This window comes from Festucalex cinctus, chromosome 12 (genome assembly GCF_051991245.1).
Source record: "Festucalex cinctus isolate MCC-2025b chromosome 12, RoL_Fcin_1.0, whole genome shotgun sequence".
NCBI classification, from domain to species: Eukaryota; Metazoa; Chordata; class Actinopteri; order Syngnathiformes; family Syngnathidae; genus Festucalex; species Festucalex cinctus.
The window spans coordinates 7,898,162-7,924,369 of NC_135422.1; the positions used below are offsets into that span (position 1 = coordinate 7,898,162).

The 26,208-nt window shown below is 40.6% G+C and overlaps 2 protein-coding genes and 1 long non-coding RNA gene across 6 annotated transcripts in view; 1 reads left to right on the top strand and 2 right to left on the bottom strand.

Moving 5' to 3' along the window:
• Nucleotides 1-2,075: 2,075 nt before the first annotated feature.
• Nucleotides 2,076-6,747, bottom strand: LOC144031716 (uncharacterized). The gene is made up of 3 exons (XR_013287591.1): nt 6,607-6,747; nt 2,346-2,492; nt 2,076-2,250 (listed from the first exon to the last, which is right to left on the bottom strand). It is a non-coding gene; the product is annotated as an uncharacterized LOC144031716 (long non-coding RNA).
• On the top strand, nt 3,921-5,926 carry id2a (inhibitor of DNA binding 2a). Its single transcript, XM_077539109.1, has 3 exons — nt 3,921-4,435; nt 4,533-4,594; nt 5,229-5,926. Exons 1-2 carry the CDS (start codon nt 4,049-4,051, stop codon nt 4,587-4,589), a joined length of 444 nt encoding a protein of 147 aa, XP_077395235.1. The 5' UTR covers nt 3,921-4,048; the 3' UTR covers nt 4,590-4,594; nt 5,229-5,926.
• A 432-nt stretch (nt 6,748-7,179) lies between the features above and the next one.
• kidins220a (kinase D-interacting substrate 220a) overlaps nt 7,180-26,208 on the bottom strand; it is a 46,453-nt gene continuing 27,424 nt past the window's right edge. The window contains exons 24-33 of one of the 4 annotated variants that reach the window (XM_077538541.1): nt 23,204-23,382; nt 21,582-21,796; nt 20,328-20,444; nt 19,144-19,240; nt 16,010-16,017; nt 15,617-15,733; nt 15,417-15,515; nt 13,794-14,012; nt 11,824-12,045; nt 7,180-10,691 (exon numbers count right to left, since the gene is read on the bottom strand). In XM_077538541.1, coding sequence (XP_077394667.1) covers nt 9,927-10,691; nt 11,824-12,045; nt 13,794-14,012; nt 15,417-15,515; nt 15,617-15,733; nt 16,010-16,017; nt 19,144-19,240; nt 20,328-20,444; nt 21,582-21,796; nt 23,204-23,382 — 2,038 coding nt within the window. In that variant the 3' untranslated portion in view covers nt 7,180-9,926. Of the gene's footprint in view, nt 10,692-11,823; nt 12,046-13,793; nt 14,013-15,416; nt 15,516-15,616; nt 15,734-16,009; nt 16,018-17,825; nt 17,859-19,143; nt 19,241-20,327; nt 20,445-21,581; nt 21,797-23,203; nt 23,383-26,208 lie in introns of all 4 variants that reach the window. The other 3 variants (XM_077538538.1, XM_077538539.1, XM_077538540.1) reach the window with 3 other exon arrangements.

Consider the following 26,208-nt stretch of genomic DNA (forward strand, 5'->3'; position numbering starts at 1 on the left):
AGGATCAAGTCAAGTGCGACTGTGGACAGGGTTGAACAACAACAACAACAACAATAGGGTAGTGTATGACTAAGGTGGCATGTGATTGAACTGCTACTTCTGCTTCGACATAGGACAGCAGACTACTTGTCATCCAATGTGTCCAACACAACCTGAGAGGTGTCCAGCCTGCTCCATCAATATTTTAGCACACCGAAGCAAGGTCGCCACGACAATAAGCAAGATGCTCTTCGCCTCGCGAGCGCCTTGAAGCTGCCATTTTCAAGCGGATACATGCAAACGCGCTCAAGAACAGCGCAGAGCCGTTAGACTTGTGACCGGAGAGGAGTTCTCATAACCTCATTTCAGGTCTCAATTCCCCTTGGAATAGAGGAAGCTGACCAACGGCATTGTGGGATTGAAACAAGAGCGAGGTCACTCGACGAGGGTTACACTTGAAACCGATTGCTCTCGCTTCTTAATTGTTTGACTTGTTTCAGATAAAGTGACACACCTGCTATTTTGTTGACGACATTGATTAAAGGCATAAATTAGCACAGTAGCACAGCGTCCGTCTCCGCCCTGGACAAGTGAACTATGCTGTACTATTATGACAGGTAGAGAGAGAGAGAGAGAGAGAGAGAGAGAATCTTTGGGTCAAGGCTGCTCAGTGCATGTTTTAACGTCAAACTGAACCTGAACTGTTTGCACATTATTGTATTGACCAAACGCATACATTGACAAATAAAACATTTTCAAATAAGGACAATTCAAATTTCATATATTTTACAAACCACAGCTAATTAATCAATCAATTGTGGTTGGACGAGACCCCAATAAGATAATTGTCAGATCTGATGCACCGATACTTCATTGTTCTTAGACTTTTTATATAAAACTGTAGAAAATGAAAGTCTTCTATCTATTCTCTGAACCGCTTATGTTCTTCTTTCTTTTAATATTTAATAATTTTTTCCCATTATTATTTATTTATGTCAAAAGTTAGCACACATTTTTCCCACTATTTTTTGGCAAAACAAGAGTTTGTTCCACTTTTCTTATATAGTTTAATGCCAAACTTTTTATTTTTATTTTTTTGCATAAAAAAAGGGCAAAAAATAAAAATGAAAAATGATTAAACCAAAAGAAAAAAAAAGAAAAATGCTTTAGCATGCTAAACCATTTTTCTTTGTTACAGTTTTTCCACTGTTCTTTGACATTCTAATATTGCACATTTGTGTCCTGATTTTTGTTGATGTTGACTTTTTAATGTGAAAGTTCATTTTTTTTCCCCCGACTGTTTTTAGACATTTTACTGCCAAAGCACATTTTATTTCCTGTTCAGCGATATTTGCCATAACAGAGACAACAGCAAAATTTTTGTTCACTGGACTATGATATTGCAAAATCAATCTGTACTTTTGTCGTTTTTTTTTTCATGCAAAACGTTAAAAACTGGACAATTTTTCTTTTGATCGCAGTTTTTCTACTTTTCTTAGATATCTTAATAAACATGAGACGTTTCTCCCACTGTTTGTTTTCTTTTAAAAGGTCTAATGTTCATCCGATTGTAAATATTGATTGTTCTTGTAATTTTTTAAATTGACGTTTTTCTCTTTTATCTGTTTGTCTTGCTTTTTACTGTTGCATTAGTGTGCACTTAGGGATTTGATTTTTTAAAGTGTTATAAATACAATCTAGGATTATTATTGTTATTATTATTATTATTATTATTATTATTATTATTATTATTATTATTATTATTATTATTATTATTATTATTATTATTATTATTGCTGCTAATGTGGTTTTATCTGGTTCTTTGACATTTCATTGTCAAACCGCACAATTTCCTACAACAAATACAGGAGAAGGTGGTGACACGACAAGAGGAAAAAAAAAAAAAGAGGACACTTTTTTTTTCCAGAATTTAAGGCTAAAAAAATCATGTCATCAAAATAGATGCAAAAGCCATCCAAATGCAAGAAAGAGTCCTGCAATATGCATTAGCTACAATTTCAAAATTGTTAAACGCAGTGTCAATACAAAAAAACCCAACTTGAAACCATAACAATAATGTTCAATTGTACTCTCACATTCTAATCTTTGTAAAAGCATATTAATTGATGTTAGGCAAGTGATGCATTGTGCAAGTGTTCCTAATATTGTGACCTCTGAGAACATGGACCATTTGTGTGTACCGGACTGTAGCTTACTGTTCACTTTGCAGTTTGAATGGAGGAAGTGGATTTTAAACAAACTGCACTGTTCCTTTAAAAAAAAAAGAGAGAGAGAGAGAAGAAACAAGAGTTGCAAACATAACATTCCATCACTTATCACTGATGTGTGTGTGTGTGCGTTCGGACCTCGGGTCGATCAGCTGAGAGGCGTCCAGCCCTCCCCCGAAATGACACCCGTGGTTGCCATGGAAACCGCCTGAGCGGCGCCTCGAGGGGGCTTGCGAGGGGTCTTGTTGTGAATCCAGTGACGTCACGGCGGCGGCGCCACTGAGTCTGCGAGAGTGAGAGAGAGAGAGAGAGAGAGAGGGGGGGACAAGCTCCTCGTGATGATGCTCTTGCGCCAGTCTCTTACCTTCTTTGCTTCAGCTACAGACCAGCTATCGAGTATTCGCATCAGCTACTCCAAAGTGCTAGACTACGATGCGTTTCGACCTACGTCGTCACCGTTACGATACTCCCATCCTTACCCCAAACCGTTGTTTTTTGTTTTTTGTTGTTTTTTTTCAAACAATATTAGTAACAATTAATTTGGCGCGCGCGTCATAAAGATTACTTCCAGCAGATAGGTGACGTCATAGCCGGACTTTACTGACTTACTTAAATTGTTTGGTTGTAAATTATTTCAACAACGTGTCAAATTTACTATACTATACAAAGATAATAACGCGCAGTTTTGATGGACATTATGAACAACATAATTTAATTGTAGCTTTTAAATGATCGTGACGCTAATTTGCATTGCTGAGCAACTGCGATATTTTCTGCATGTCGTCAGGTAATTTATGCGTATGTAGTGATGGGAATGTGCAAACCACACATAGTTGTGAGCCGCTCTTATATTAGAGTTGGCTGGATGGCGCCGGTGTACCTAATAAAGTGGTCGCTATTTTCTAGGCAAATCAATGAAAATGATCTCAAATACTAGAATATTTAGGCACGCAATTGAATATGGTGAATAATATAATGAGAATAAAAGTTTTTGATGGGTCTGACCGTTGCGTTGCATCTTGCACTCCCGAAAGTTCACACCGGTCCGGACTTGCGCATTAATCAGACGCGCCTGGCCTCATTCGGGTCTAAATACAGAAAAAATATTTATATGCCTTTTCTGTTATTCTGAATATTAATTTACAATGAATACTGTTAAAAGCACACTCACTCACTTATGAGTGTTTGGAGAGTAGACACTAAATGTGCACTTTTATTAACATACACATTTAAATATGAAATACAGGAAGTACATATGTAGTCAATATTGAAACGACCGTTCATAAAAATGCAAGTGCACAGTGACTTTCTGAACTGGATGTATATTTTTTTCACATTTTCCCCATAAGATTTTTGTTTTTTATTTTGAAGAAAGCTAATCAGAGCGAATTTAAAAACACTTTTTTCTTTTGTGCAGTTATTGGCAACACCTTGTCAAAGTCATTTGCGAGCCTTGTGCGGCATTAATTCTCTTGATCACAAACAGGTAAGAGCTTAATTTTCCAAATTGCCCACCGGAGCTGCCGAGGCTGCCCTCCGGGGCCCCGCCTCCCCGCTCTCGTTGCCACCGGTAACGAGGCGGAAGAGAGGAGGGAGTGTTGCGCGCGCGCCCAATAGGATGACGATGGCCCTTTGAGTGACACGTCGCGTCTGGCCAATCGACGCTTTGGTCCCGCCCCCGCGTCGCTACCGACCTGCCGCCTATATAAAGCACATTGCCGCTCTGATAATCCAGTCTGAAAGACCACCGCCTGACAACATTGGACTTAAAAGAAGCAACACTCAAGACAAAAAAAGAAACTCGCGCGATAGTTAAAATTTAACTCCTGGGGGGGAACAAAATGAAAGCAATAAGCCCCGTTCGGTCCTTCCGGAAAAACAGCGCCGTCTTGTCGGAGCACTCGCTGGGTCTGTCGCGGAGCAAGACCCCGGTGGACGACCCGCTGAGCCTGCTGTACAACATGAACGACTGCTACTCCAAGCTGAAGGAGCTGGTGCCCAGCATCCCGCAGAACAAGAACGTCAGCAAGATGGAAATCCTGCAGCACGTCATCGACTACATCCTGGACCTGCAGATCGCGCTCGACTCCAACGTCGCGCTGGGGACGACGACGACGACGACGACCGTGCATCACTCCGCGCGGCCGGGCCAGGGGGCGCCTCCTCCGGCTGCATCCAGGACCCCGCTGACCACCCTCAACACGGACATCAGCATCCTCTCGCTACAGGTATACGACCCACACTCTCTTCGGCGGCTTTGTATTATGACGCGCGAGGCGGCGTGGAAATAACATTTGGTGCGCTCTTGTTTTTGTTTGTTTTCAGTCTCCCGAGTTGCCATCCGAGCTGACGACAGATGACAGCCGGACTCTGCATCGCTAAAGACGGTGAGTAGTCTGGACTCCTGTCTGCTCGCTCATGCCGGCCAAGTACAAGGCTGCTTCTTCTTTTTTTCTTTTTTCCCCAACCTAATCATCAGCAACATTTGTTCCGATCGCGTCCCAATATGTTTGCGCATCCTGTCAGCGAGGATCCCAACCGTACCATATGCTTACTTTTTCATGCATTTCAAAACATTTCTGCAGTCAAATGGATGTAATATATCCACGTTGTGCAAGGCTGCTCGTGGGTTTTAATAAAGTAGCAGTTGTCAGGGCCGTATTATAGCCTCTCGTATCTATAATGAAGGGCATCTGTAAAGAGAGGAGAATAATGGCTGTTTTGGATTGCTCGCTACTACCATGTCTGCACATAATTGGTACAAGGAGTGGGTAGGCGCCAGCTGAGCGGCAATTACGATGATTCTTCCCCAGATTGGAGGCTAAACTTGTGCGCGAGTGTGTATGTGTGTGTACATCTGGAGTGCAGGGTTTGCTTAGTATTGGGAGTGTTTGGTTAAATGTTAAAAAAAGTGTGCGGCTTCCTCCCTGGCGCCAGTCTGTCCGGATTCTCTCTCTCTCTCTGCCCTGTTTGCCTTTTTCTAAACACGCCTCTCTTTCTTTTTCTCTCAATCTTTTGCAGGTGTTTGGTCAAGACGCGTAAAAAAAAAAAAAAGTGAATCTCACAGGACCTGGGGAGCATGCAGGGCTCTCTTCCCCCACCCCCCTTAAAAAAAAAAAAAAAAAAATCCAACAACCTCTGTCCTCCTCCAGGCCTGATGGATTATTTTTCCTCCCTCCATCATGAGAGACTTTGTGCTTACTATGGGACAATCTTTATGATGTGATGTGCATTTTTTCCCCCAGCATTATTATAATTATTTAACTTAAGAATTTTTTAATTATTATTTGTAAGTCCTTTCTGGAAATGGAAGGCGTGTTATATTCCCAGTTGTGGGAGGAAAAATGAAATTATTGTCATGAGGATGAATATTATCATTATTATTGCCCCCTCCTCCTATTCTCCCTTACTTTGTTGAAATCTTCGCTTTTTTTGCGGAGGTGGGAACTTGGTTATACTGTATAAAAGGAAAAAAAAATGAAAGAAAAAAAGTTTAGTCTTGTCAGGATTGTTGGCACATGAAGGACTGGACGTTTGAAAGAAGAAAACGAACAACACCTTGTGAACTCTTCTCGGGAGTTTATCTTGTATAGTTGCAGACGTTTCTGCAAAAAAAAAAAAAAAAAAAAGTGTAATGTTGTACTTATGATGAAACTTTTTATAAAAGTAATGTAAATTGTACCTTTTTTATACAAAAATAAATCACAAAAGCAACCTTAGTATGTGCTCATTTTGTGGGGTGTGGAAAGATGTGATGGATGTAAGATGACAACTGCTCATATTTGTTAATTTTTTTTTCCCCATTAATTTAGTTTTATGGTTTGCATAAAAGTTTTTTTTTTTGTGTGTGTGCTATTTGGACACTCAAAATTCTGCAAAAAAAAAAAAGTGATCAAACCACCGCTATGTGACCCAGAATGGTGCGAATGCAGTGCGTCACTTTCAGCGAGGCGAGCAGCACCTCAGGGTGCACGGTTGCATAAAACGCTTATGTAGGGCGCGCTGACTGCACTTTTACTTCCTTGGGTGCCATGTAGAGTAAATAGGATTAGATGGCTTAGCGTGACGGGCCGAGACATTCAAGCTAAAGGGGCTGTCGCTTGTGTTGTTGGGAGGAATATATATATATAATATATATAGGTGGGGTGGGATAGTCCATCATTATGGAAATGTATCTTTGAATGGCAAATGAGACCGTTACAAACAAATTGAGTTAAAATAACCATTTGAATGCTTTGTGTTGACATAGTGAAGTGTCCATATTTGATATTTAGAAAACCGGCAGATTTTTTTTTAAATTTTTTTAAGACTTATAGGAGTATGGGTACATAATCAACCAACAATCTAATAGAAACTCTACCATAAATCAATATGACAAATTGTGTGTCAATCAGCGTACCTTTGAGGTTGCTACTGTATATTCCATCCATTTATATTCGATAGAATTCCGGCTGACTTTGGGCAAAAGGCGGTGTACAGCCTGGACTGGACGTCAGTCGGTTGCAGGTCACATATTGACAAACATACACTTACACCTGTGGAGAATTTAGAGTATGTATGTTTTTGGAATGCAGTGGGAAGCTCACACAAGCACGCAGAGTTCATGCTAACCCCAAACAGGAAGGACAGAGCTTTTAAAAAATGGATAAATCACGAGGCAGACCTAGAAAATTGTGATAAAACTAATATATGCTGCTTAAAAAGTTGTCAAAGTACCTTACTGGTGTCCTCAAAAGAACCCCGCTTGTACCCCGTTTAGAAGGTGGGAGGGGGTCAGTGAGAAGGTTGACAGCCTGCGTCGGTGCAGCCTGCGCGTAGTACCGTTTGTGGGGAAAGTGCGCCATCTATCGGACGACCAAAAAGCGACGGCCTGTACTTCCTGAGCGGCAACTGTCTCTAATCATTCTGAGCAAGGTAAGCATTGAAAGGTCACATTCTTCTGCAATAAAAAAGAAAAACGTCATCCCAATGATTTGAACATCCAGAAAATGTATTGATTTGAATAATGAAACAATTTTGACAAGAGACAAGTACATGTCAAGACCAAATACCTTTTGTCAGAATAGTCCACAACCAGCAAACACTTCACATTTCATCACCGAACAAATCATCTCTACATAACGAGCACCACAATGTCACAATCACAACAACTGCACTATTATCCATGAGACTAGGCTTTTTTTTCTCTCTCCCTGACACTTTAAAGCCCATGTGTCAAACTCCGAGCCCAGATCCAGCCCATCACATTATATATTATGCAATCCACGAACACTTTTCACAATTTTTCAAAAGTAGCCATAAATATGAAAATGACAAGGGGAAATTGTGTAATATGATCATGTGCTAGCCACAAGCACAGTGCATAAACACAGTGCAGCTCAGCTTCTGGCTAACAGATGTCATGGCTAGCCATGTTTTTTTTTTTTTAATTATTATACAAATGGAACTATGTGGCAGTGTGACACCTTTATTTTGAAAATTATCATTAACAAGAAACACATCTTACTTTCTACAATCCCATCCTAAGGAACTAAACTCTATTACACACATTTAATGACCAAAGCTCGAAATACGCAATTTCGCGACAGAGTTTGTGAGTCAAAATTCAAATGTTGCGCTTCATTACAACACATTGAATAGCAACATTGAGAATGACAAATTTTAAAGTTTTTTCACAAAGATGGGGCAAGCTTATTGTTACTTACGCCACACAAGCTAGCTAGCTAGCTAGCAAAGGTTGTTGCTAGCTAGCTAGCTAGCTAGCAACAACCTTTGGCTGGCTCGTGCAGCTTACCACATTACAGAGTTGTTTCTAAATTAGTTATCACTTCCATGGTGGCGCATAAGATCGACTTTGACAAGTATCGTTCTCACAAAGAGAGGACGGAGATGCCATGCTAATTGCTAAGCTAACCTACGATGACTGGACTGACTGGAACCACGTTTGAGAAAAAGTACACAACTTTGAACAGCAAATAGCAGGAAATTTCAGTGTGTGGAGAGAAAACTACAAACTACACTACACAGGATCTAAACCGGAAATGAATTACATTAAATAGTACTACATTTATAATCGCGCTTTTCCATTATACAAGGCCTGCAAAGCGCTTTACATTTAGACTACTCATTCACGTACTGATGACTCGGCATCAGGATCAATTGGAGGTTCGGTATCTTGCTCAAGGATATTTCGGCACGGTCACAATGGCCTGGGATCAAACCGACAACCTCAGGGTTGCGAGATGACCAATCTACCACTGAGCCACGCCGCCCTCATTACAGCAAACAAGGCGGGAGGAGCCGCCTACAAACTTGTTTGTTTTCATAATAGAGTATCGGGTTATTTTTTTTAAGATCCAATAAATGTTCACAAAATTACATTACAGCATCAGGCTGCTTGATTATGGAAAAAATAATAATCACAATTATTTGGCAATAATTGAAATCACAATTACCGGTACTCATATTTTTTTTTTTTGTACAAAACAAGAAAATGTTTACACTAGTGCTGTCAAAGTTAAAGCGTTAACTAATTAATCACAAAAATTATCGCTTTAATCATGTGTTAACGCATATTAATCACACAATTAATTTTGACCGATTATCCTTTATCTTGACAGCGGATGGTTACGTTAAAGGTAGCACTGGATGTGTTTGAGCAATAAACATAACTACATGCATTAAAGTAAAGCGTCATATTTGTTCATGTCAAAATATCGGGGTCATTTTTGTTCCATTTTAAATTATGCAAGTAATTGTCTTAATAGAAAAAGAGGAGGATGAGCGTGCGCAGTGAATCAAAAAATGTCCTCATAACTTTAAATGTCGAAAGAATTCACATAACAGGTGCTCTTGAAATTTGACAGGCAAAAAAAAAATGTTGATAAAAACCCTTTAAGATTAAGCGATTAATCATGATTAATCAAAATTCTAAGATGCGATTAATCGGATTGAAAAATGAATCGTTTGACAGCTCTAATTTAAACATAAAAAACAAAAAATATTAAGACAAATAAAATTTTTTGAAACACTATAATTATGCAAGTTCCTTTTGGATGAAACCAAATTTATTAAATTAGTTATTTTAAAATAATAAATAAAAAAAAAAACGTGCAAATGTATACATTTACAACTAAAAAATTAGTATTAATAAACTTTTTTTTAATATGCTGATTTTGGAATTGTTGAGTGCAATAATTGAAATTGTAAATTAATTTCTTATTTATGTTTGAAATTGCCCAACTAATACAAATAAAATAGCTTACTGCCATTTACAATTGGAATTTATTTGAATTTATGAAATTAAAATTATGGATTGTATAAAGCCGTAAGCCAATTGTTAATTTGTTATACAGTACTGTATTGTCATATTTTTATTGTTTGATAAAGACCACTTTTTTTTTTTACCGTTTCTTTTATCTCATAGTTGGTGTTTTGTTTTAATGGTGCGTCCTAAATGTTTTATTAAAGTTTTTTTTATTGTGTTGTGTTTTTCTTTTTCTTTCTCATGTTTTCTGCTGATCTGCTCAACACTGACTAAAAACGATCTACAAATAAGGTATTGTTATTATTATTATTATAACTCTTTGACCTGCTCCTCAAAATGATAAAGTTGCTCCTCAAATGAAGTCATCGGCTCCTCAAAAAAAAAAAAAAAAAAAGAAGTGATTTTGAGCCTTGCAAGACAACACTGCCAACCGAATTAGGATGGAAGCAATTTTAAAGGACGCTCTCCCTTTCGTCTCCCATATTGATGGCACGCAGGTTGTGGTTGTGGTGGACGGTGGCGGTGGTGACGGTGGCGTTGCCCGGCGACATGATGACAACAGGCGAGACGTCGGAGAGGGAGACGGCGAACGGTTGTCGCTGGCGGCTGCTGTTGTTGGCGTTGGAGTTGGCGTCGCCGGTGTTGTTGTTGAGCGTGGTGTTGCTCTCGCTGCGGTTGAGGTTGTCGCTCACCCCGCCGGGGGGCCACCCTTCGTCCGGGCTGCTCGCCACCAGGCTGGCCTCGGAGGCCGCCTCGGAGCAGATGGACATGCGGGCCACCGCCGCCTCCTGCAGGCTGCTGGGGAGGAGGCCTCGCTTCTTGACCGGACCGTCCAGTTCCAGCTCCAGCGCGCCCGACCTGGCCGCCGCCATCGCCAGGCCCGGTTCTCCCGCCGCCTCGTCAGCGGACTCCTTGGGATCCAAAAGGCTTTTGGTGAGGAATTGCCAGGGCTTGGTTTTGGCTTCTTTTTGGAGGAGCGGCGTGGTGTTGTCGGCCTCCTCCGGGCTGGAGTCGTCGTCGCCGCTGGACGGCTTCCGGAAGCGCGGCTCGGCGGCGGCGTTTCTGGAGCTGGCGCTATGCTCGAGCTTCTCATCCTCCTCGCTGATGGGATCGAGGGGCGGGGCGTCGGTTCCCGAGGGAGCGTCCGCGGCCTCGGGCGGCTTGTAGACTCTCTTGACGAAGGACTTGCGGCCATCTTGGTCTGCGCCGTCCTTAGACTGGCGAGTGGGAAAAGGTTTGAGTGAGAATGTGAAAATCTACAGAAGCATCACAATTTTCTCTGGAGAGAGAGTTGTTTTTTTTTTTTGAGCATTTGGTGTCAAAGCATACAAAGTTAGAAATCAAGACAGTAGCAATTCATTTTAATTTTGCATTAAAGTGTATTTCAAAAGCATCCCCCCCCCCCCAAATACTGTTTATTAACTAGTGATTGGTGTTTATTTTGTACTTTGTATTTGTAACGTTTTAATACATAAACAGGCATTTGATGGTTTAGCTTTTTTCTTTTCTTTTCTTTTTTTATTTTATTTATCTTTAACTTTCATGTGCATACATTTTAAAGTAAAAGTCAACATAAAGTTCAGTTGCAGTTAACGTTTTAGGACATAAATGGGCATTCCATCGTTTATTTTGTTTTTTTTTAATTGTATTTATCTTAATTTTTTATTTATTTTATATTTTATTTGATATTTTTTATTAAATTTTTTATTTTATTTTATTTTATATATTTTTATTCAACTTTCATGCACAAACATTTTAAAGTAAAAGTCAAAGTAAACTTCAGTTGCATTCAACGTTTTAGTACATAAACGGGCATTCGATCATTTATTTAGGGTTTTTTATTTTATTTATTTATTTATTTTTTAATTTTATATATATTTTTTATTCAGCTTTCATGTACATATATTTTAAAGTAAAAGTCAAATTAAAGTTCAGTTGCATTTAACATTTTTGTACATATATGGGCATTTTATCATTTATTTATTTTATTTTATTTTTTTTTTTAATGTTTTTTTTTATTCAACTTTCATGAACATACTAGCTAAGTAGTTTTTATTTTCTTGTATTTAAGCATATGGCAATGTTCAAACTGTGTATAATGTTATAGTGGTTTACAATAATTTTAAGTAAATATACTCCGTTTTTACTTTTTTTTTTTTAAATTACATGTAGGCCTATACTTAAAAAAAAAAAAAAAAAAGTGAATAAAATAAAACAAACAAATAAACCAATTAAGACCGACTTTTTGGTACGGCCAAAAATGTATAAGGTGGGACGTAATAACTCTTCTTCCTTGAACTCTTCTCAGATCTAATTGCTAAAGAAGTGTGCTTGCGACGGTCCACCCACCCCTTTGTCGTCCGAGCTGGCGGCCTGGAGGAAGGCTGCCGGTTGGGGCTGCACGGGCCTCTCCTTCCCTCCGCCCGCCGCGTCCAGCTGGGCCATCTGAGCAATGTACTCCTGGTAGGCGTCGTGGTACTCGGCCTGCTGCCTGTCGGTCAACTTGCAGATGTTGTTGGCCGACTCTTGCGAGTTGAGGCTGGACATGCTCGTGGTGTGGAGATTAGCCACCTGGCGACAACGCAGAGAAAAGAGGCCAAAATATTAGCAACAAGAGCTGTACGGGGGGGAATAGTGAGATTAGTGGTAAATCCAAACAGTATGCTTATTATTGTGGTTGTAATTTACATTAAACTCTTTGTTATGCTAGCATCTGTTCTGTGTATGATACAGCACAGCACATCAATGTAGAGCTGTGTCAAGCAATAAATTATCAAATTAATCGACAACTATTTTAATAATAGAGTAATCATTTGGAGGCATTTTTAAATTTAAAATAGTCTAAAACCTCTGATTTCAGCATTTCAACAGTAATTGTTCACTGATTTCTGTAATCCTTCATGAAAGAAGACTGATTATCTTCTGTGCTTAATCAAAGTAAGACATTTGCAAACATCTGTTTTTACTTTGGAAATTAATGACCGAACCGGTCATGTTAAAATTGAACATATAATACACAATGCAAAAGTGAGTCAATTGCTGGACAGATAACTATCTTACACAAGTTAAAGTAAGCTCATGAGTCTTCTTCGCCTGAAGACTAACGTCCATTTCCCCGCCACTCTTATGAAGTGCGCCCCCTAGCGGCCCACCAAGTAATTGCTCAATAAGTCATGAACAATGGAGCAATTAAGAGTGGATGTATATTAACTACAAATATCACGATACTTGCGTAAGCGTATCGACAATCTATCGGGAGACAAAGTATCACGGTTTCTGATGTCGATATATCGTCACACACCTAGTGACAGCACTACATCAATGCAAATTAGCTCCACAATAACAATAAACAAGATTCAGAAGAATATTTTTCAGATTGTCTAGCAGATATAAACACATCAAATGGATTAAACTACCGGTACAATAATTGTGATGACCAATAAAATTGACATTAGGGATGTAACGATAAGGGCAAAATCTTGATATCGTGATATTAAAACTGCCACAATATCGTCGTCGTCATGTTCACAATATTTAAAAGGAACACAACTGTTAAAAAAAGTCAGGTTGATTTCCATTTGTGCAGTTCTAGCACGCCTAGTGGCTAGTTTATTAGTGCAATTTAATTTTATTAGGGATGTTTTGGCCTTCTATGTTTAAAATCTATGCTAATTATCAGATGAAGGGGAACAAAATTTGCTTGTGAAGCTATCAATGTGTGTTGGCATTAGCAAGTAAGTGCCTCAATATTGTTATTAGAGATTGTAGTTGGTTTATATGCATAGCTCTTATATACAAAAGCACAATATTGTGCTTTTTTTGTATGAGGTCCTTTTTTTTTTTTTTTTTTTTTTTTTTTTACAATATTGTGATCTTGTTTAAATATCACAAACCCCCCACAATATTATGATAATTATCGTATTGTGATGTTTGCATATCGTTACATCCCTAATTGACATTTTACTGTTGGATGATGTGTCGTTGAAATGTCTTTTGCAGAATTTGCTGATGCGTCTGAGATTTTGCAAATCCGGGCTGAAGGTGAAAATAACACCCATGGGGCCCCTTGAGTGTTTTTTTCTTTTCTTCAGCCTGCTGATACATTCAGGAACACCGCTAACTTCCTCAGCTGCGCTCTTTTCTCACTCTCTACTACGTGAATAAGGTACACGCGGAGAGGACTTTGTGGCTTTGTGACCGTTTTCGAAAGTACGACCTTAGGTGAACGACCCATTTAAATATGCTTACGCCGGATGATTATTTTTACAAAATGAAACGCTGCACCCGATCACATCTCGGCTGCCGGCGAGCGGACTGACCGGCCACTGCGAGGTGTTGCCGTGTCTCGGGGGCTCTTCTAGTCCTGCCCCGCTGAGCTCCTCAAAGCTCAAGTTGAGGCTGAAGCCCCCCGCTTCCCGCTGGGCCCCCGCCAGGTGCCCGCCGGGCTCGCCGCCGTACACGCTGTTGGCCTGCTCGCTAGCAGCCCGCGACTCGTCCTCAAGCAGGGCTTGGCTTTCCGCGTGCCGTTGCTCCATCACCTTGGGAAGAAAGATTTTTGTTAACTGGACGCAGACTCACAAAGTGAGATCATCGCAAACAAACATGTTACAAGGCAACAGCAGAAAATGAGGCAACTTTGAGCTGCTGGTCCACTCATCCCTGACAATGACCTCCCTTCATCCAGATATCAGTCGGCCATCTCCGACCAGATGGCCGAGCTGGCTGCGTCCTGGCAACACAACACTGGTTTACTGCATGACGCTGTTAAGGACGCGGCACTTTCCAGCTGCTCTGATGTGAGCTCAGCATCAGATGTCTGCTAAAAAACACAACTGGTTTGTTATTTAGGAGGCCGTTACACGCGCTTGTGATTCAAGGCTTCTCGTAATGCGGATTTTCCAAGCTCCGTTCCGGCTTCTTATCTGAGCGCGGTATTATATCACAACAAAATGCAGCCATCTTTTGGGAAGAAATATGAGATGATGCAACATCACGAGCTGTGATTGGCTGGCGATCAGTCCAGGTTATACACTACCTCTTGCCAAAGTCAGCTGGGATAGGCTCCACCCATGACGACAATGAGGACAAGCACTAAAGAAAATTAAAATGTGATTTTTTGGTTTTCCCCAAGATCCTCTTCCCAAGTATTTTTTATAAGGCTGTCAAAATTAAAGCGTTAACTCTGGATATTAAATTTATTACACACAAATGTTTTGGTCCTCTAGGTTAGGCTTACACTAAAATAAAGGCAAATTAACCACGAATGAATATGAAAGACAGCTTGTTTATCAGTTTCAATTCAAGTTGGGAGTATCGAAGGGATATTTCAATGCTACAATGCGTTTGTGTCGCTCTTTCGCTCTATGCCTGGGCTGAACAGCCGCTTCGCATGCAACGATAATAATTTGCATGGCTTAAAGTAAGAAAAATGTCTGTGCCTGAATTCTGTTGTTGGGGTGTGTGTGTGTGTGTGTGTGTTGGGGGGGGGGGGGGGGGGGGGGGGGGGCGACCCACCTCCGGTCACCGTGGGCCTCTTCTAAAAATAGCTCACTTTTTTTTGTTACTCTTCTACAAAAAAATAAAAATCTTCCCATGCAAGTTTTCTGTATCAAATTAAATCACACTTGCATTGGTGTAAGTTTTATGACAATTGAAAAAAATGGGGGCAACTCTTCACATTAATCAGTACCCAAGAAATATCTCTCAGTTTCAAAAAGCTTGGTGACCCCCTGGTCTAATGAGATCCAACACTATGTTAACAATCTGAAATTTACTCTAATTCAATGAGTATATTAGATTTGTAACATTGGTTTGGAGCAGAGTAAAACGGCATTGCATCATTCTGAGAGCTGTTCAAACACAAAAATTAACATATTGCATTCATCTACAATCATGTCCATAGAAACCGGGCATTCTTTTGGGAGCGAGAAATGCGGCCTCACCATTCCCCTGAAGAGCTGCCAGTCACCAAAGTTCATCTCCATCTCTTTCTTCAACTCATCCAGGTTGCACTGCGCCAGCACGCGTCCGTTTATATTAGCCTGTCATGTTTGAGGAAAAACGACTGAATGGTGGAACGTTCAACACACCAAATACCAAAAAACTCCACATGTGGACTTGAGAATGGTATTGACAGGCGCACCTTCTTGATGGTGGAGGTGTACTGACGCAGCATGCTGGCGTCGAGTCCATCGATCTGCTTGAGGAACTCGCACACTGCGTCTGTGCTCATTGAGCTGAGCAGGACGGCAGGGGAGGCCTATGAAAGCATGCAGTCAGAATGAGAAGAACACGTTCACGACGTCTGCACGGACGTGTTAGTGCATGAGGCAAAAAAACAAAAAACAAAAAACGGATCTCCGCGGAGGGGAGAAACACGCCGGCCTGTGGTCAGAATTCCACACGGTAACTGCCTCTGTCAGTCACACAAATTAAGAGTAAGAGCAAACAAAGCTGCCAACCAATCCAAACAGTTCGACCACTTTGTTCTTTTTTTTTTTTGCGTGTATATGCCGTACAAGCACATAAATTGTACGCTACATACTTAAGGGATGGAGACTGGGAGTCTGAGTGGTGGTGGTCGAGCTTTGGCGTCACTAAAAACCAGAGGCCTGTTGATGAGTCAAGAAGACCACCACCATCTACTTTCAAACCACAACTCTACACTTCCTTTTCACTCACTGACATTGACTCACAACTACTCCTCTTTCCTTTCACTTTGCAACCTGTGTTTACTGCTCGAATGGCCACCCAGGCTTTGTTTCTGATTCCTGGACAGAGGAGTGTGCCACTTAATCAAATTGTGAGTGGTGTTAAGAGTACAGCGGGGAAAACAACCGAAATAATATAGCGCGGGCGGCGGGCAGGAGGGCAACTACGGCTACTCGTGTGAAACTGTTAGTGCAACTAAGGGACACTACAGTGTGCGTTTGAGGTGCTGTGCCTATTATCTGATTGTACACCATGCATGATATTGATAAGAGAGTGTATGTGTTAGTTGAATGTCTGCTTGGATGCAGATTAGGGTTGCAGCGGTATACTGGTTTCACAGCCTGTATGAACACTGATGGATATCACAAATCGTGTGCATGACGCAACTTTGTAAAAACCCCTGGTGAATTCAACCAGATTAAAAAAAGACAAAAACGGTTTAAATGCACTTCATTGTAGAGTTTGGAAGTAGGGCCAAAATTCCAAGAATTTGGGGTAATAAAGAAGATTTCATGGAAATAGTTGTGTTTACAGGAATTAACAAGAATAGTTGGGAAATTCAAAAACTGTGGTCAACAAAATGTGAAAATAGATCAATCAATATAACAACCAACCAATTATTAGTTAGTGACACAAAAGTAGAGAACATTTTTAAAATTAAAAAATAATCCAATGACACAATTATAACTAAAACTAATTAAATGTATCAGTGTCTAAATATTTACATCACATGATTGCATAATTATATACTAGACATATACCAAAATCTGTTATTTTTCAGGGCCGACATTGATTATTAGTAGTCAAGGAGGCCAATCACCAATATTTGGAACAGATGTTCATTTTCTGTTTAAAATAAAAAAAAAAAAAATAAAAAATAAAAAAAAAGGGAAAACTATTGGTGTAAATTTTCAAAACAAAAACACTGCAACTCTTTGTTGAAATTTCTTTAACCATATTTTAATTGAACACATTTTTAGATTTCCACAATGTTCAAGTTAAAGGAAACATAGAACATTCAAATAAATATAAATAGCACCCGATAAATTTAACTTACTTTAACTGAATTTACCGCTAAATTTCTACAGTAAATGAAGTTTTCCAAAATTTCAAAATAACTGAAATGTTAAATTTTTAATTACAGTGTGTTACTGGTAGTTTTAATTTCAAACAACAAGTGCAGAGAATTCACAGGGTCAGCAGAATCTCTAATGAAGTCAACTAAAAAATTAAAAAACTAATTCCCTGAAGTTAATACAGTTTCAACTAACCTCTTGTAGGTCTTCAGATTTTTTTTAACATTTTTTTTAACAAGGCTGATGCCAATATTCATCAAAATGCTGCATATCAGCCCGGCTGATAATCAGTCTCTCTCTCTTACATATGACTTTATTTATATTATTAAAATATAAATAAACTATATGAAGAATTATGAACTACCATATATTGTCATGACAACAAATTATTGTTTGTGCAATTTGAAAAGAAAAACACCTCTGAACATTTCCAATTGTGCACCATTAATAATCTTTAATTCCGATTGAAAATGTGTCCACCCGTGTTTGTTATCAAACTGTCCATCTGTCGTACCGTTGCAACCCCACTGCATAGACTGAAAAACAACGAAACCATCAATGTACCTGCTTTGATTTGTAAGGCAGTGACCTTAAAAGCTTGATGAGGAGACAAAAAATAGCAGACAGGCATATGATCAGACAAAAAATACAAACATGTACAATGACATAAGGCCAGCGGTGCACCTGTGGAAAGAGGTGAGAGAAGGCAGAGGCAGAAACGAAGAGGAAAAAAAGGCAGAAAAGCACAACACGGAGAAGCAGGAGGGTAACCAGGCAGGCGGTTTCCATCCATGCCAGACTGCAAGAGGCGAGGCTAATGGAGGTAGAATTAATACACAAGGAGATTTTGTTTTCGCAGCTTCTGGGGTCATAATCTTCGCAGACAGAACATCTTACGCCCGAGACAGATTAGAAACCAAGTTGAAGAGAAGCAGAGGTTTCAATTTAGGCACGCCCTTCAATTCGGAACACGCAGGAAAACGCAAATATCAGCGGGTGTGTCTGAGTGTGTAAGTATGCGTGTTTGCGTGAACCAGGGTGTGTGTGATAAGACTGTAATTACAGCTGGGCTGAGCTCAGGGCAGGGCAAGAAGGATGGGGAAGAGGAAACAGAGCTCTGCGGGAGCGGAAGCGTCTTGGTAAGGAGATAAGCTCGAACAGCGCTGGGCTCATTGTCACTGTGTGTGTGCGTGTATGCGTGTGCGTGTTGCCAGTTGCTCTGATGATAATCCCCGTAGACAGAGGAATCCACATTCACACTTCTATAAGCTTGACAATTATACTGGGCTCGGCCCGCTTACATATCCAAAGAATTACACATAAATGAGGCCGTGCGCACACGCGTATCAACACTCGCAGATTTGCGGGAAGGGATAAGATGGGCTGATGTGCATCGGAAAAGCCCGAATGAAGGATGAAACTGAGGGCATTTATGCAGCGGTGGAGACAGGACAAAAGAGCACGAGGCAGATGGAGGTGGAATGGAAAAGATAGACAGAGAAAGAACATTCTCAGTGTTCTATATTCAAATCTTTCATATACTGTCGCTCCTTTAAATGCTTGCTGGCGGCAGTCTGATAAGTGGCTTTGTGGAGCAGGCGAGAAGTGTTATCATTCTTTTGTTCCGACGGAAGCCGCTCTCTTTGAATGTGTTGGACGTCGGCGCGTCTCGTGCACGTTTAACAGAATGCTTCCTCTGTGTTAAAGGTCCCAGTCACAAACCACTGGCGTAAGGGAACGAGGAGTCGAATAACTCGTACACATGCGCCCAGAGAGCATGTTTCACAGACTAACAAGGCGTGCAATGTTCAGCATGCTGGAGGTTTTGCAAGTTCATCAGCGAGCAAATTATTAGTCAGAACAAGCTATATATTTGCAAAACCGTCAGAGCGGGTATGCTTTGCGGTTGATTTGGTTACCATGGCGGGCTCAGAGGGACAGGAGTGGAGGCCTTCTCTTGCATCCTCCGCTATAACTTCCTGATATGGGCACAGAATACAAACAAGGGTTGTGCAGTAGTCGAGTCTAACGGACTTGGTGGCCATTTCTTCGAGTGTGAATTTCGTCGACGTAAACGAAACAAAAATAATTGCGTCAATGGACATATCTCACCGGACTAAGACGAGACTAGACTTGACTAAAACCCTCATTAATAAACAATAACTGGGACTAAATCAGTCTGCATCTTCGCCGACTAATGAAGACGAGACGAAAATGTGCTTCAATCTATGGACATTTTAGTTTCTGGACAAAAACGAGACAAAAATGATTTGATTTTGTAAAATCTTGTCTCTGCCTTGTCTTGTCATGTGACACACAGTGACACACCCACTTTAAAATCTGCAGCTAGCGAGCGCAACATGCACAAACACTTGGGACAAGACGAAATGCTCAGCATATATTCTGAGGATCAAAAAAATACAAGGGTAAAATGATTGTTCTGGCTGAAACTAGACTAAAACATTGACAGTGTTTGTTGACGTAAACTAGACGAATAGAATTATGTTTTCTTGGACTACAAGAAAGTCTAAAATGCTGGATTTATAGTCAACAAAAAAAATTGACAAAATAAAAAGAGAATGAGGTTGACTAACTATGATAAAAACTAAAAAGCATGATTGAAACTGGACTAAAACTGCGCTTGAATTTAAAAATGGCGGATAAAATTAACACTAATTTCTTCTCAAAATAACCATTTAGGAGCTGCAGATTTATCGTGAGGGAAAACGTGAAACACTGGAGGAGACGATGAAGAATTAAGAGGACAGGAAGGAGGAATGAGCAGGTGAAAGACGAAAACATTTTCCACTGCACGGCACCTACTCAGCTTGCCATGGCTCTATTCGTTTTCACACATTTCCATTGGCAAAACTATTTTGCTGTTCCAAACATGTCAGGTTATCATATAGGTGACACGCAACCCACGGCTGATCACTTACTGGTCAAGCAAATGACAACAATTAACTCTTGTGTGCCAGCAACGCTGACAAATTCATTTTCAAATGACAAAATATTACAAAATTAACATGAGGACAACATAAGTGTAATTTTCATGTCTGTACTTACAAGTCCACCGGTGATGTCCTTGAGGTGAGCAGGATGCTTAATGGAAGGGTGCAAGGATGAAGGGACATGATGGGGATAATGCCTTGGCAGGTGATACACATGTTGGGGGAAATAAGGCTAAGGAGGCAGGAGGAGAGGAGGTCAAATGAAAATCACAGAAGGGAACTAATGGCACAAAAACACAAATAAAAATCAGATTGAATGCAAGAGAGCAGGGATGGGGAACTTAAATGATGTAGCAGGTAGCATCACTGCTACTGGGCTTCCTAAACACAAAAATCAAACATGGACAAACTATGTGCATGCATGCATGTAAAATCCATGCTCTTAATATATTTAATTTTTCATAAAATGCTTCTCAATGTATAAAAGAAACACTATTCAAAATAAAGGGTTTGACTGCAATTTTTTTGTGTAAAAATTACCATTCAAGGATGACATAGAACTGCTAAACAGCAAACCAACAATAAGGGCAAGCACTAATTTTGTGCATTCTTTTTTCTACAAAAATGAACTTACAAAAGATTGGGGTTCTATTCGTCCTGCAAGTCAATCTAAATCCGCAAGAAAATATTTGGCCTACACATGTGGGTTTGGGAAATGGATGGATGTTGTACAAGACTCAATGCAAGAGCAACCAAGCCATGTCTGGCTGCCATCTGGTGGTGAATGATGATATTACAACTTAAAACTATACAGTGGACTGACCCCGTCCATCCCTTTCACCTGTGAAGAGTGAAAATCTGAATACAATTGACGCCCAGTGAAATGCATTGTATTTTATTTTATTTTTTGTAAACCAAAATATTCTACAAAATCGCTGATAAATCTCCGATATTCATTTTCCACAAAAAAACAGTGCTTTACTCCCCCCCAAAAAACAACTTAAATAAAATAATAATAATGGAAAAATTATTGAAAAAAAAAAATCTACCAATGGTGCCAAGTCATTTCTCTCTACTCTTCCAACAAAACGTTTTTCCCCTCAACTGCTTTATTTTATTTTTTTCTTAAGGGGCCACTCGGATTGTAGTCGTGGGCCACCACCAGTTCCCCATCCCTGCTACAGAGAGAGGATGCTAATTATCCTATGTTGGGTGCCAATAAAAAGACATGATGGATGGAAAATGAGGTATGAAGTTAAATCTAGGCGTGTGTTGTGACTGGTTGTGGGCACATATAAATCACTTTATTTTCATTACTTCTCCATCATATTGTAAGGACATGATTGGAGCGCCCTCCAGCTTGTCTTACCCGGTTGTAGAAGGGATGCTGAGGACCAGTCATCCCACTGAAGTAGGCACTGTGCGGCTGAGGTGGCAAGGAGCCGGCGAAGGAGCCTGCCGGGGAGCAGGCGGCTGTGTGCTGGCCGTATCCCGGCTGTGGACGGGGCACCGCCGCCTCCTGCAAAGGCATTGTGGGATACGTAACCCCTCCCACGTGCATCTGCTCCCTGGCTGCACGCACATCTAAAGAAAGGAGAGAATCACGGGGGAAGAGGAAGAGAGAGGGAATTGTTTGTGTGTGACGCCCATGATCATATCTCTGGCGATGACTATAAAGGACCTTCAGATGCTACCCACGCATCAATAATTTTGCTTTCTTTCGTCATCCGTGGCAAGTAAATGAATAGAGGAAACCGATTTGGGGGGGTGGGGGGTGGAAATAGAGTGTTTTACATGAAAAGAGGACTTGCAAGCAAGTGAATGAAATGTCGCAGACAACCTTCAACAGTGAATTCCATTCACTCTGATTGTTACAACTCCATTTGCTTACAAAGAAACAGCCTTGTTGACATTCTGTTTTTTCACAAGCCACGTGATGATTTTGGCAAAAGGAGCCTGAGGCAAATAAATTCACAACACAAACAAAAGACCATGGGAACTCATAGGCACAACAGAACTGTGCCGCAATTGTTCTCCCCAATCAATCTGAGTAGGCGCTGAGTAAGAGTTTTGGGGGAACCTCCCAAAATGAACTTAAACAAGGCCAGCAACAGGAACAGAGTGGCTCTGTGTCGCTGGCAAGAAAGTAGAAGCCAGAAACAGAAGGCACCAGAATGTCTCCTGGTTATACAAGTGGTGGCTGAATGACACACTGAGTGAGACCCAAAGCAGCCTGTGAACACAATGGGGGCCTTATGATGTGAGTCAGGCCCATGGGCGGGTATCATTGACGGTGCTGCCCACTGGCTGGCCGCAGGACACTGGGTACCAAGACGTGGCTGCACACAGATTGAGAGATGGCCTTCCTCATCATAAGGAAGCGGACAGAGGTGAAAACCTGCACAAATAAACATGGTCTACCTGGCTATTTTTAGGAGTTCCCTTCGTTTGGTCCAACGCGTGACTCAGCATTGCCTCATTAGGACAGACTGTGCATGTGTGCGTGTTTTCCTGTGGTCTCCTCACACTATGATGCAGCAACTTCACACTAGGCGTCATTGACACTCTCAAATGGGCTGAACGGTCAGTGACGCATGGCATGAAAAGTGCGGCGCCACTCGGGCTCCTATCTTCAAACAATTGTAATAGCATTATGTCGCTTGAAAGTTCAAATTTCATGTCGCATAGCAAGAGACAGATAGTGCTATTGTGTAGCTTCTTCACTCAGTGACATGCTCAAATTTGATGATAAGAGCGCGAACAATTATGTCCTGACCTGACTTGATCAAATTGGATGGAGTCTATTGTCCAGTCAAAACAGATTTTGATTCCCCAAAACTTCACTTGTATAGCACTATAGTAGGACTAATTAAGGTTTATCCTAAATTGCCCATATAGAAAGTAAAGAAACCTTTTTAAATCGGCTAAGACACTTCCTCTTACTTGCCAGAATGTATATATACAGTACGCACTTACTGAATGTGTTCATACCTGCTATTATCTCTCGGAGTTTGGGGTCAAGGTTTACGGTGCAGGGCAGAAACATCTCCACATCTCTGGCAGTGAGAGCAGGTGTTCGCGAGGAGAGGAACACCTCAAAGCTGCGGACGTCGCCGTCGATCTCCAGCAGCGGTTCCACATCCTTGGTGGTGGGAATGTTCTTGGACAGCCTTCAGAGGGGGGGGGGGGGACAGAACCAAAGCAGAAACCAATTATTATGATATTTTTGTTTTAATACTTCCTATTTACTAGTCTAAGACATTAAAAAAACTACATTATACAGACAAAACTATTTGTAAACAATTAATGACTGTAATTAAAATTGTATTCGAGTCAGGTTTTTTTTCAAATATTTTTTTACACCAAACTCATCCAAGCATACGACTATGGGGGAAATGCCTATCTCAAACTATTCCCGCAAAGTTGGAAACTTTTGGAATTGGGCAAAATGTTTTGGTAAGAACAAGAATTAAAATACGTGGGGAATTAAGAGGTGCAGAGTGTTTCAATATTGAACATACAATATAAAAGGAAATAGCAAGCAGTAATGTAAAGATGGAAGAGCTACTGTGTGTAACGGTCATCATCATCATCATCATCCTCATCAGAGGGGGCGGGATAACCAGATTTAGAGAAGACAAGATAGCATAAGGGAGGAGGGATGTTCAAAAGCAGATAGAGTGAGGGACGTTATCTTTTCTGAGCAGAGGAGGAAACCTGAGAAGATGACAATCAGAGCAATTTAGCAAGCAGCAGACGGAAGCGCGTCATGGTGCACCGCGACAGTTAACATGATGTTTGTTATCACAAGCCCCCGTCATAAACAGTATGTTCTGGGATAGTTACATTACTGTGTCACAGTTCAGTTCTTGTTTATACCACAGGGCAAGTTTTCTGTTAAGAAGTTCATACAAAAGGAATTCATGTGACATTTTTTTTTTAGTTTTAAAAGGAATGTTTACAAGTGGCAACAACATCTGAAAAATACTGAGCGAAGTCCTGGGAGTTACAATTTTCTAGATCATGCCAAAGCTACAATGGAAGTCAACACGAATAAGTCGGTACTCATTAATTTAATCAGTCAGACATAAAAATATGAACTTCACAACGACTTGTGACAGCAGCCGTTCGTCAACACAACGTGATACTCTTATCAGATCCATATGGAGACTCTGGTAGGGAACTGGCATTTCCCTAATGTCTGCCTCCATCTTGGACTCTCCTGTACATTTCTATCGTTGCAGCTTACACAAACAGTGGCATGACCAGACATAAAAATAAGCACATTATTTGATACAACATTGTCAAAACAATCTCCAGATCTGCAAAAAAAATTGTATTATGCATACCAGGCCACAAGTAACTTGATGAGTGGGCATGGGCCACCTATAGCCCGCCTGTAGGGACGGGTGTCCAAGCAAACAGCTGGCAAAGTCATTTTGTAAAGAAACATCATGCACATGCATACCGACTGCTTCTCTTCAATGACGAAAACCATATACAGTTTTAGAAATTGACATGGTGCTCAGTACTGGTACAGTAATTTGCTGGACAAGCCCAACAGTAGTGCTTTGGACTTTCGCAATTGTTCGTCCATGACGTACATGATAACATAATCCTCTGTTTTCAACCGTTTTCCATATGAAGTACGGAGGACCAAAACTGCCAAAATTCGAAATAAATAAATGATTAAATAATTAAGTAAATGACTAAAAGTGAAAATAAAAATGAATATAAAAAAATATAATTCCAAAATTATATCTACAAAAATAAATATAAATGGAAATAAATACGTTTTTATTTTAACTTTTTGTCATTTATTTATTTATTAAGACATTTATTTATTTATTTAGTCATTTATTTATCTATTTATTTATTTAATGATTTATTTATTTATTTATTTATAGTGAATTTTGGCAGTTTAGGGCCGTACAGCCAAGTGGAAATGTTATTCAAATGAGGGGGCGGTCCTAAGCGTGTCTTGGGTTGGACTCCACTGTTGCAAACTGCCTGTGATTGGTCGAGTGAACAGCTCGACGAACAAGGAAGTCTCGCCGGCTTGCAATGGAGAGCTCCAGCAATGGATGACGATCGTGTCCACCGTCACCTCAACTTGCGACTTGAGTTGTTAGACAACAAGTGAGATAATGTTTTTATCCATAAATTTCACCATGGGTTACCTTTTCAGGTTGAACAGGTTCAGGTTTAAAGAATAACGAGAAACAGTAACTACCACTCTGCTTGCTAGTTATGCACTGCTTGGAACCCAGCCTGAAAAAGTGTGTTTTTCCCAGACTCTCATCTGGTTTTGCCAGTGAACACAGGCTGGCCTATGTGTGACTTTATTCATTGATCGCTACCAATGCAGCAGCACTCTCGCAAAGTCAGGGGGAGGTCAGCATCTGGCGAGGGCTCAACACAACACATTGTTAGCGAATAATCAAACTCACAGCTATGATAATCCAGTTAACGCACTGGTGGAAATGGCTCCATCAGCCTGGAGGAATTCCAAAGCGGTAAACGTCTCATAGTTGAGTGATGGGTGGACGGCACACAAGTTAGTTCATAGTCACTTCGGACTTTTCATTGGTTTTACAATCCAGCCAGTTTATTGCAAACGGGCAGGTAGGGGTCCACCTTCCCGTTCAAGGACATTTTGACAGGACAGATGGCTGGTGATGGACTCATCTGCTGTTGCGGGGCACAAACCTGTGACCTTGTGGTTGCAGGATGTCTCTAACCAAATGTGCAAGTCTGGCAAGATGCACAAGCGGAGGAGAATGTCCAAGTTAAGTAAGGAACATTCTTCGAATGAGAGAGACAGTGAACCACTTGAATGTGTTGTCGTGGCAAACAATCCAAACTTTGTTGGCCCACTTAAAGACATGTCTTTTTAATTCTTCACACTAAAACACAGATGCAGAGACAGAGATATAATAATAAGTGCTGTGAACACTTGAGGACACACAGCTGGGCTCTAGAGGACAAAGCCTTCT